The 12,589-nt window shown below is 43.1% G+C and overlaps 1 protein-coding gene across 3 annotated transcripts in view; it reads left to right on the top strand.

The window, feature by feature from the left end:
* ASTN2 (astrotactin 2) overlaps window positions 1-12,589 on the top strand; it is a gene marked incomplete at both ends in the record, with an annotated part of 911,329 nt that overhangs the window by 442,074 nt on the left and 456,666 nt on the right. For 2 of the 3 annotated variants that reach the window (XM_082657265.1, XM_082657267.1), the window contains 3 exons: window positions 3,120-3,204; window positions 3,720-3,794; window positions 4,542-4,679. In XM_082657265.1, coding sequence (XP_082513391.1) covers window positions 3,120-3,204; window positions 3,720-3,794; window positions 4,542-4,679 — 298 coding nt within the window. The remainder of the gene's footprint in view (window positions 1-3,119; window positions 3,205-3,719; window positions 3,795-4,541; window positions 4,680-12,589) is intronic. The other variant, XM_082657266.1, reaches the window with a different exon arrangement.

A 12,589-nucleotide genomic window follows, 5' to 3' on the forward strand; every position in this document is an offset into this window, starting at 1 on the left:
TTGCCATCTTGGAATGAAAGGGAGAGAGGAGGGAATGAATTTGTTGAGCATCTACTCACTTTCTACATAAGCCATGAGCTTTACCCTTCAGTACTTCAATTTATTCTTATATCATCTCTGAGAGATTGGCAGAACTGTCATTCTCATTCTGTAGATGAGACAACTGAGACCGCTTCAAAAAATGAAGTAACCTCCTCCCCAAGACCACACATCTTAGGGAGAGAGGAAGTAAGGATTGGAACCCAGTTCTGTGTGTCTCCAGCACTCATGTGCTTTTCCCTCTGCCTCACTTCCTGTGCTCCACGCAGCCTCCAGGGTGGTTGCTTCTCATTTGCAAAATACATATTTGTTGTACAGTGAGCGGCAGTAATTAATGATCCATTCCAAGGCAGGGGAAACTTGCCTAGTAAGCACACACGAAAAGAGAAAAATACAGCAGCGCCCTTTTTCTATGTAGATTTCTCATTCTCACTAATATTCGCAAAAGGAGGGAAAGGGGAAAAAATGACCTGTGCCCTGTCCTGAGTCACTGAGAGGAGAGACAGGAACCTCAGCCCTTTCCATGGAGGACAAAGAGCCTCCTTTCCCACCATGCTCCTGGCTCGCCCCAGCCGGACTTCCCGTCCCTTTGCCAGAGGTAACCACTTTACCTCTCCCATTATGAATCATGAAGGCTGTGGCTTGTGGCAGATCATAAATCAGTCCTGGGAGTCTTGAGGACAAATCCCAGGACTTTTAATCTTAGATGTGTTTAAAGTGGTGAATATTTCATGAAGGGGCTGCTGCATTTTAACACATCATTAGTGACTGCTGCCCCTCCCACTTCGGTCGATGATTCTCATCCAAACCTCAAGGACCTCAACTCTTTCCATCCATTTTCCTTACCTCTGGCAACAATCAATCAGTCCATTAGGTTGCAGGTACTTACAGCCCAGGCGTCTGGTGGAAGACCCTGGGATGTTATTGGAGAGGAGAATTATAGATAGCATCCCTGCCTGCAAGCAGCCCCCTCTTATATTATATACCAGGTATCCGGAGAAGGGGAAAGGTAGATCTCTCTCTTTCCCTTCTCTTTCTCCTTTTAACAGTCTTATCTGAATATTCTCTCTGACCCATTTTTTTCTCCATATTCTGTCTTACTACTCTTTTAGTTCAACCAACATTTATTAAGCCCAGGCTGTTTGCCAGATACTTGCTGATGCTGGACATACAAAGATTAAGCAGCGTTGGAATGCATAAAACAAATTAAAGTGTTGACACTCGGAATACTTTGTATAAGGTCAAATGTATAACATGTATAGTGAATCAGTGAAAACAATAAGGCTATTCCATAAATACAAGCACTTAGAAATCAGGAGTTGTGGGCGATAGTTGTAGAACCTGTGTTACCCTAGCGTCTTATTCACTGCTGTGTTTTGTTTTTGTTGCACAAGGTTGAGAAAATCCTGATTCATAAGACTTGAATTTGTACAAAGCATGAGCTTGTTAGCACCTAGACTCACAGTCTCAGGGTCCTCTTCCATGAAACAAAGATGACAGGAGAATTTTTTTTTTTTAATGAGGTCTGCGTAAAATCTGTTTACCTGGCAGCCAGACTTAAAGTGACAGTGCTCTTCATGTCCTCAATTCTAGCATGTAATATCTGAGTGTTTAGCCATCATTTTTTTTATTATTAAAGAGATTTGAAAATAAAACTTTTTAAGGAACATTAAAATCTAAAAGGTGCAAAGTCCCTAAATCTCCCCCATTGAGCTAGACGTTTCCATGAAACATAATTTGAAAACGCTTGGGTGAAGCCAACCAGAATCACCGTAGGACTGAAGAATTGCAGGTTCATCTGGGTATGTGCATGAGTGTGATTACCAGAAGATGGCAACGTGGCAGCAATAGTCTGGAAATTGATCAAAGCCATAGATAGTTAATTATTCATTCAACTCACAGTATTGAGCACCTACACTGTTCTATGCAGTGAGTTCAGCCAGGGCACTTCCTACCAGTGTTTCCCAAAGTGTGTTCCACAGGACACTAATCTATGATTTGTTTCACCAGCAAGGCTTCCAAGGTGAAATAAGTTTAGGGAAAACTGTATACATTATCACCCTCATGAAGAATCATACTCTACTGGCACTAAGGAATGGTACAGTATTTCACAAGCTTTTTTTAAATGGAATCTATTTTTGGTTTTTTAATGGAACCTATTTTTGGTAAAGCATCTGGGAACATTCTACAAATACGTCTTAGGAAAATCTAACAACTAATTGAATCAAAAAATACCCCCCAATCTTAAGGAGTGTACAGTGAAGCAAGACTAATAGTAGCAAGGAGGTAGGACCCTTCCAGAGTTTTGAACACTGAAGATACACCAGGAAACAAGACGTGTGCCCCCAGAATGAGCTTGGCTAATGGGAAAATATACTTAAGGCAGTGGGGGATGCTAGTGAGGATGTGTGCAACCAAGTGTAAGGCATGGCCAGAAAACAATGACACATGGATACATGGATGGACGGATGGATGGATGGAAGGGAAGGGACAAGAACGGAAGTGAGGGGAGGAGGGAAGAGGAGAGGAAACCCATTAAGACAAACAAGCAACAACAAAACAAAATAAAATCTGGCGATGGTAGATGAAAATAATTTTCCCAAAAGGGGAAATCAGAGGTATTTGGAGGAGGTGGCATTTGTTTTGGGGCTTACAAATGAACATGAATAGTTGATTCAGGTGGAGAGAATTCAATTTCCTGATTACACTTGTCGTGCAAGTGTACTTTATCATAATTTAAATATTTGAAAATAGGACTTCCATGTATAGCCACCAGGTTACTTTCTGTTTGCCTCGTTAGGCCACGAGCTCCTTCAGCATCTGGGTTGTACCTTTGACCTCTGCATCCCCAGGGCTGAGCAGAGAGCCCGGCAGGGAGTGTGGTCAGGGCTCGCTGAGTGAATAAGTGAGTGAATGAACAAATGAATAAACTCTTTATTAACCACAGTGGCAGGTAGACCAGAACACCCTCTTTCCGTGACCTTTTCTACAACTAGCCACCTTGTTTTATTTTCTCAGAAAACAAGGAAACCAGAAAGAAGGGCAGGCAGTATTTCACAAGATCCTTTTCTCTTTTACAGGAGAGTGCAGCTGTCATGAAGGCTACACCCCTGACCCGGTTCACAGACACCTGTGTGTGCGCAGTGACTGGGGACAGAGTGAAGGGTGAGTGGCCAAGGACATCAGGGCAGAGACAGTGGAGGGCCCACCTTCCCTATGGCATTACCAGATGCCCCAAACTGCTCCACAAAGAGGACTCTTCCTCTGCAACAGTTGTGTCCCTGCAAAGCCTGATGGAAAGTGAATCCTATTTCCCACTGAATCACATTTTAGTATTACAGGTACATGATTGATGAATCTTCTAGAGAACAAAGGCTGAAGTTTAGCTCACCCTCCCAAACCATAGGTAATCAAAGACCACTCTCTTGAGTGGACTAATGGAGAAGAATTGGATTTTTTATACATAATCTCCAAAATGGACAAAGTGGACTTTGAAGTGCTGAGTCCTTCGGTGAAATGGAGCCTTTTATAATATAAATAGCCTTATCCAATAATTACCTCTGCAAAATTTGATTGTTTGTAAAGCTACTCCAAGCATTGTCCACATATGTATCCCACCTGCTTCTGACTAATAGCATCTTCTATCCCTTTTTCTTTCCCTGTCTCAATTCTTCCCACAGACCCTGGCCTTACACGACACTCGAGAGGGGCTATGATCTGGTGACAGGGGAGCAAGCCCCTGAAAAGATTCTCAGGTGAGTTGACAGTCTGTTGGGGCATGACGCTGGGGTATGGAGAAGGGTCTGATGGGAGGTGTAGTTACGCACGTCCTTAGTTTATCGAGCCTGTGCACTTCCGGGATGCAATGGCCCCAGTTGCTATGGGAATCTAATTCCCATTTGTCTGGTATAGACATAAATTGAGATACTTGAACTGGAGGAGACATTACTGATTATCTAGTCCAGTGGTTTAAAAATATTCTATAGCCATAGAACCTCTTCCTGCCACTACCATGAAATCATGTGTGAAATTTCAGTACCTAAGCTGATGAAGACATACAGCAAATTAAGTGGCAGAACTGGGAATCAGATTTTGGGTGAAATTGATTCAGGGTCCATGCCCTTAACCTTTGTGCAGATTGCCCCTGCTGACTTAGCAGTCACTTATGGTCCTCCTGCTGGCTATCAGGACTGCTTGGGAAAGCAGAGCTGAAATAGTTCCTGTCCTCACAAAACCCACTGGTAAATGGGAATCAGGATTTAAACTCAGGAAAATAAAACTAGCAATAGAGAACAATGCATGGGCTAAATGATTAACGGAGTGAAGAAGTGACCATCCAAGTCTGGGCAAAGTTGGCCAACATTATGCCTTGGAGAATGCAGGGGACTCAGTTGGGTGGGGGAGTGAGAGAAGGTTCTAGAAGGGAAGGGTGGAGGGGCCCCTTTTTTCTGTTTTGTCTCTGCTGCCCAGGGAGTCCCCCAATGGAAACTCTTACATTGCAGGTCTACTTTCAGCTTGGGCCAAGGACTCTGGCTTCCTGTCAGCAAAAGCTTCGTGGTCCCACCTGTGGAGCTGTCCATCAACCCCCTGGCCAGCTGCAAGACCGATGTGCTCGTCACAGAAGACCCTGCAGATGTCAGGTAGGGATGTCATCTCCAGCACCTGTACCACGGGCTTCTTAGAGCCCTGGAAGCCCCTCTGTTTCAGGATCTCAGGAACTCCTGTGGAAAAGTACTCTTCATGTTGTTGACGTAGGCAGTTGCCTAGTCGATATATAAAACACTGTCCAATATGCCATGCTCCACACTCCTGAAAGTGACTTCCATGGTGGTACTCAGTGCCTTTATATTTCAACATAATTACTTTCCTTTGGGGTTTATATAAAACATGAGAGAGGCGACCACATTCTCTGGCTTATCGTGGGATCTTTAATGATCTTCTCTTATAAAAGACGATTACTTAATAGTATACTGGAGAGTCATGAAGGTAAAAGATTGGAGAATGAGGTGCTTTCTCTCATGACTCAGATACCGGGAACAGATTTTGGGCTAATCCATAGGTCTGAAATGTCCAGGTCAAATGAATTTGTTTTTTGCTCATGAAAGGATGGAGATTACATCTTTCCTTACACGTTTTGCACCCTGTACTTAACTTCCTTGTAGACTGACTCTACTGTGTTCTAATTAATTGCTTACATATCATTCTGTCTTATTATGTGGCGAATCTTTTAAGGTCAAAGCAAATAACTTATTTAGCTTTTTAATCCCCAGTTCCCAGTACATATCGGACAGCTACTAAAATGTTTATTGATTTAATTTTACCAGTGGTCTTAGATCTGATCCTAGCACTATTCTGGAACTTTCTAATGGAGGTTCCTTTTTTCCCCCCTCCCAATTTGATTGAGGGAAGAATTCTAGAATTTAAATGTTACATAAAACGGACTCTGATTTTACTTTTGGAACTGGCTTGTACACAGCTTATGAGCTCCTGAACTGGAACATGGAAGCATGGCCCCCATACTTCCAGTGACTGTTATTCTCCTGTCTAGCTGTCTTCGGGTCATTTTGAATTTAAGATGCTATCATATATCCATGACATCTTGATAGGAAGCTCCTAGAACCCACGTCTCTTGCTTTACAATTTACTTATTCTCACCTTCTCAACATTTCATGGAGGGATGAACACAGCATGATTTTTTATTGGTATTTCTCCGAAGAGGTAATTTTAAAAAGGATAGAAAATTAAAGGGATAGCACTTAGAAAATGAAGTGGTAATTACTAAGAACTAAGATGGTTTCATGCACACACAAATTGATTCATGGCAAATTACCATTATTTCCATTTTTGATAGAATTGAGGTCGGTGAGACTTTAGTAGAGCATGTGCTAAGGTTTCTCTGCATTACGTATTTTAAAGATGGAGAAAAGACCATCTGGTTGAAGGATTATTCTCAAAGAGACCCTACGACCGTGTCTCAAATCGACTGAACAAAGGTCTACTAGCTTTCCTCAGAGTTCTGTACTGTTGACATTGAATGTGTGATTTCAGTGAAGTTATAAATGTCAGACTGGCTGATAGTAACACTCCCTCTGGAGTCAGATAGGTCTGGGTTACAGTCCCATCTCTACCATGGATGAACTATATGATTCTGGCCAAATGCAACTTACTAACTTTCCATTTCTTTGCAAAATGAGGATAATAACAGTGCCTACCTCACAGAATATGATGATAATGCTACTACTACTAATAATAATAACTCATCTCCATTGATCATTCCCAAACCCTTCACTAACATTATCTCATTACATTCTTATATCAACCCCAAATGTGATGCTAATATTATTTTTATTTTACAAATTAAAAAAAAATCTGAGGCATAAAGGTGATACCTTCACCCCATGATCTCTCCACCTCCTGAACCCATGTTCTTAACTATTTCATTGAAACACCTCCCAAGAATCGTTGTAATAATTAACTGTGTAAATGCTGGTACGTAATATACTCCCAAAGGTACAGGATTACCAATTTTAGATAAATTCAATTCCCACTACAGTGGAGTTCAAGTAGAAACTGGTGATGGTGGGGAAGGCAGAGTCAGGAAGTTTGAGTTCTGTGTCATACTGCTGAGAATGACCATGGTCTGTAGGATAATTCAGTTGGCTTTTCTGCTCCAATCTGAATTATTACATTGAACAGCAAACCAGACATGGAAAATAACAGAATACCAACCTACAGGGACTCTAAAACATCTTTGGAAATATTAAAACAAAATTGAGAAAAGTATAGTACTAGAATTTATTTCAGTGACAATATTGTTTGTAGTTGGAAGAAATACTGTAATAAATTGAAAGTGGTGAGACCTTTGAAGGGCATGATCCGTAACGATTAGATGCTCTAAGCTGCTAGAAATGCTGTGCCTGGGTACATGGAGGGTGTGCCTTCACCGAGTCGGGACCAGAGCAGAGTGGCTCAGGATAGACCCTTTGAAGAATATTTGAAATGTATTTCAAATATTTGAAGAATGTTGGTTTGATTAGGTCACTAAATTATTATCCTGCTTGGGGTGCCCACACGTCTTTGTCTGGGCTTGGAGCAATTGCAGACAGCCTTTTAAGTCTTACCTTCATCTTACCTCTCACATACCCATTGGTTTCACTGTAAGGGTAGATAAAAGATTGCAATCATTGCCATTCAAAAGAATCTGTGCTATGTAGGTTGAGTTTTCCAAGCTGCACTAATAAACCTTGTTTGACATGACACCACTCAGGCAGGCATATTCTGAGCATTCAAAGAATTAATAAGTTTCAGTCAGATGCTATGTTAGAAATTAATAAATAATAGATCTTAATTATAGATAGCCAATAATATGCCAGAGAATCACAACTGAGAGATTAAAGGAAAAAGCAACGTCAGGAAGGAAGAGATAAACATTCCAGTAGGATTGGGAAGGAAAATGAAAAGGTGCTTTCCTGGTTGTTGTTTTTTTTTGGTTTTGTTTTTAAGTCTGTGACAGATTACTATGAAAGTATGGAATCTCAAACTAGGGGAGGCAGAGCAAGTTAGAGTCAAAAGTAAAGGCTCAACCCACCTGGGTGTCTAAATCCAAAACGATTGATGATAGTAAATGTTGGTGAGGATACGGAACAGCTGAACTACCATACCTTTATAGCAGGAACGTAAGTTAGTGTGACCACTGTGTAAATCTACTGGGCAGTATCTACTACAGCTGAACATCTACATATCCTACAAATAGGATACCATAAATAATATGTTCAAGAATACTAATGGTGGTATTTGTTTGTACCGCCAAAAAGCTGGGGGAAAAAAACACAGATGCCCATCAATAACAAGATAGTAGATAAATAAAACAAAACAGCAGAATGTTATTAATGCTCAGTATTAATGAACACAACCACCACACACGTCACCAATGATGAATTTCACAAATATAAGATTGAATTATTGAAGCCAGACACAAATGAATATGTATGTTTAAATGAAGATCAAAAACAGTAAAAACGAATCTGGGATGTTAGAAAAAAGAAGAGGGATTACCTTTGGGTGATGGAGGAGACAGTGATTGAAGGGAAACATGCCAGCATGCTGGTGATATTTGATTTCTTGATCTGGGTGGTGGTTATATGGGTGTGTTCATTCTATAAAAATTCATCAAGCTGTACAGATACGATTTGCACATTTTTCTCTATGCATGCCATATGTTGATTAAACATAAAGTTTATTAGGTTAGGGTGTTCATTTTTTAAAAAAAAATCATAGGCTATAGAGCCCAACTGAACTGCGTCAATTCAAATCCCAACTCCACCACTTGCTTCCTGCGTGAGCTTTCCTGAAGCTCTGTTGGCCCTTGTGGATAATGTGGATAGAAGACTATGCCCTACAGGGGAGTACTGAAAATTAAAAGATATAATACCTGTAAAGTACTGAGTTTGGCACATGGTGAACTCTCTAGAAGCATCAGTTATTATGTTTGTTGTTATTTTTCTCTCTTTCTTTTGCTGAAAGGACACATCCAATCTATGACGTACCTTAAAATCGATAGGGTCTTAGTATTGAGAGTTTGCATTAATCCCTTTGTCATGGGGTTTTAGGAAGACTTAAGTGAATATATACCATGTAGTACGGTGTGGTAGTTCTAGCGGCTTTATGCATATGGAAATATTTGCAGAATGAGCGAAGAGGCACACGTGCGGTACACATAGAGTGCCTTGGGGATGGAAAAGGAAGAACGAATTCCTGACCAAAGGAATTAGAAAAGTATTTGCAGGAGAGAGAACATTGGCAATTAACCTTGAATTGAGCATAGGATTTGTCTGTGTGGAATTTAAGGTGGGAGAGAAGGCTTTCAAGTATGAAGGGTTGAAGGGCCAAGGAAAAGAACTCTCCCCTGGACAGCTCCCATTCTTCGGCCCGTTCCAGCAGGAAGCTGCTGGAAATGAGATTTTTAGCATTCGAGACACTAATGATGTCAGCTACAAAGGTGGAGGAGCGAACTCTAGTTAAATTGCGTGCAGATTCCTTTCAATTCTGAAAACCGTAGCAGGGCCCCTCCTGTGTGCCAGGCACTGTGCCAGGTACCATAGGAATACTGTGATGAATAAGACCCACCTTGGCTTTCAGGGATCTCATGGTGTAGCAAGGAGCATGGAACAAGAGACTGACTTGAGCGATGAAATAAAAGATACTCGTAGAGAGACAACATGGCAAACAACACTTATTGCTACACACTGGGCCTGCTTCACAATTTCACCGAGAGCTGATTCTTCTTATAAGACAGATGCAAGAATTGCTGTTATGGCTGGAATAATAATCATCTGCAAAGTCCAGCTTTTGCAGCCCCTGAGTGATTTTTCTGTGATCTCAAATCAATGAAAATGAAATGGTGAAAAACTGTTAATTCCTACACAATGTTGAAAGGATAATGGGGCATCAGGATACAAGCCAGCATCGCTCACTTGGTGACAGTTTTCACACTGAATTAGTTCTGGATAGAATTCAGAAGAGTTCCTTGTTCTTTTGGCCTCTTGATTCCAAGCACTAAGAATTTATTGAACACCTACCATGTGCCAGGCTAGGTATCAGAGACAGAGAAATGTTCAGACAAAGATCTTGGGGCATTGAGACAAAATTGCAAACAAAACAGTGTTGTACTTTGTGACCTTTGCAAAGGTTAGAGGAAACGTTCAAGGCAGAGAAGGGACCCAAGGGAGGAAGGAGGTGGTTAATCTCACCTGGGAGGTAAAGGAAAGGCCTCACAGAGGAGAGGACCTCTGAGCAAAATTGCAAGGTATTAGCAGGAAGTCACTAGGTCACTGGTTCTCAAAGTGTGGTCCCTGGACCAGTAGCCTCAGCATCACTGGGAAACTTGTTAGAAAGGCAGATTCTCAGACTCCATCTCTGGTAGACTGACATTGACCCCCAAGAGTATCAGTTTCCAGTCCCTAGAACCTGTAAATGTTACCTTATTTGGAAAAAGGGTCTTCGCAGATGGGATTAAGTTAAGAATCTTAAAGTAGGTTGATTATCCTGGATTATCTGGATGGGCCCTAAATACCATTACAAGTGCCCTTATAAGAGAGAAGCAGAGGGAAATTGAACACACACAGAGGAGTCGGCAACGTGAAGAGGGAACTAGAGATTGGACTGACACAACCGCAGCCTAGGAGTGCCAACAGCCACCAGAAGCTGGAAAAGGCGAAAAGCAGATTCTCCCTCTTGCACCTCATGGGGGCGCGCAGCCTTGCTAACACCTGGATTTTGGCCTCACAATACTGATTTTGGACTTCCGGAGGTTTTAAGCCATCCCAGTTTGTGGTGATTTATTCCTGCAGCTGCAGGAAACGCATACATCACCCAAGACCTGAATCAGATATTTTGGAGGTGGGCCGTGTAATCTTGTTTAGCCAGTAATCTGGTTTAACAAGTCCTCAGATTACTCTAGTGCCCACTAACGTATGCATACTAAAGCACTAGGCAGCCAAAGAAAGGAAGGCTCACCTGGCTGCCACAGAAAACAAAGGATGGAAGGGCTTGCAAACTCCAGGGTGGCAACGGCTTTGGGTCCAGCAGGATTTATATGCTCTACAGTGTTGTTGGGACTCAGTATTTGTGTCTCTCTTCATCCCTCATCTCTGTCTTCCTCTGGGTTAACGTGCTCTTCGGGCACACTCTCACCAACAACTCCAATCTTACAGCCTCAGTGGGGCGTTGCCAGAGTAAGGAGATATCCTGTTTCCCCAAGCTTTAAGCAAAAGTCCTGGCACTGAGTGACAGCAGTGAGAGCTCCTCCTTATGTGGCACCTGTCCCAAGTACTTTGCTGAAATGAACTCGTTTAATCTTTACCCATTATTAGCCTTATTACATGCATGAGGAAACTGAGGCACAGCGAATTTTACAACTTGCCCGTGGTCACACGACCAGTAAGTGACACAACCAGCATTTGAATCCTGAGACTCTGACTCCTGACTCCATGCTCTTCATCTCTAAGCTATGATGCTTCTGTTTGGCCTATTTGGGGACATTGGCCAATATCCCAAATCAGTGGCTGAAATTAGCCAGACCTGGGTCACTGACCCACTCTCAAACCAGCAAGGGTAGGGGGATCTTTACCATGTGGATTGAGATTGCAGGTAGGATGGGGGGGAAAGCAGGGGGGAATCAGGACAGGCAGCAAACGGGTGCTGAACAACAACAACAAAAGAAGGCAAAACCCATGGATGTCCGCTCCGTGGATGGGGCATGGGGTCTTGAAGTGGCATGCCTGATGCGGGAGCTTCCAGGGTCAAGGTCAGTGTGTCTTGTGGGTAGTGCCAAGGGGCACGTGGCAGAGAATACAGTGAGAAGAGGAGAGGAGACGGAACCTCATGCTATTTTCTTCCTCTCCCCCTCTTTCCTCAGTTCTGGGCCACCTGGCTTAGAGACAGCAAAGACTCTGAGGGCACTTGAGGAGAGTGTATTCACCACTCCAGGGCCCCCAGCAGATGCTCCTGTGCAGATGCTACAGATATCATAATCTGGCTTTTGCCCAGGCAGTACCCCGAGTCAGTTACAGTGTATTCTGGAAACATGGGCCATCCATCTTAAGGTGAAACCCTCAACAAAAGCGCTCTAGGTACTTCCCTGTGTGATGGACACTGTGTAGGCTCTGGAAACATAAAGACCAGAAAGGGAAGAGGGTGTAGGAAAGCGAGCATAGGCTTGTACTCCTGCAGATGTGGATACGAATCCTGGTACCACAGTTGCTCCCTGAACTCCTTGTGCCAAGGCAGTTTACCTCTTCCAACCTCCGTTTCTGAACCTGGAAGGTAGAGATTGTTGTGCTTCCTTCAGATGGCTGTCGTTAGGATTATGCAACGTAGATAGAGTAACTAGCACAGCACCTTACACGTAACTGGTACCCTATCGTGGGAAGTTTTGGACGTTTTAGTCGGCATTTTAGTACAAATAAGGAAATAACTGTATGATGCAGTTGGGTTAAGGTGATAAAAGACGTAGTTCAAGGCCCAGAAGTGGACACAGAAGGGATCCCCTGCATCCTCTTGATCCCCTTAGGCATCAACAGCAGAAGTAAGGGAGGGTAAGGGCAGCGGGACATCAGGGTGTGTGGGTGGGCACGGGTGAGGCTCGGCCGAGGCAGGTGATGTGTTACACTGGGACACCTGGATGGGAAGGCCCGGGGCAGCAGAGCCTCCGGTGGGGGGAGTCCCGTAATGGAGGCCTTGTGTGATTTGATACTCAAGATGCTCCCCCCTATTGGAGGTGAGTAAAACTCAGACGTCTGGCCTTTGCCTTCCCTACAACCTTGACAGCTTTTGCAAATAAGTGACTGTGTGTGTGTGTGTGTGTGTGTGTGTGTGTGTGTGTGTGTGTGTGTGTGTGTGTGTGTGTGTGTGTGTGTGTGTGTGTGTGTGTGTGTGTGTGTGTGTGTGTGTGTGTGTGTGTGTGTGTGTGTGGGGTAGGCAACCGAGAATCATACTTCCCTTCCCAGGGAGATGCTGAGACAGGGGTGGGCTCTGCAGCCCTTATTAGACG

This window comes from Grampus griseus, assembly GCF_964374135.1.
Source record: "Grampus griseus genome assembly, chromosome: 6".
Classification (NCBI taxonomy): domain Eukaryota; kingdom Metazoa; phylum Chordata; class Mammalia; order Artiodactyla; family Delphinidae; genus Grampus; species Grampus griseus.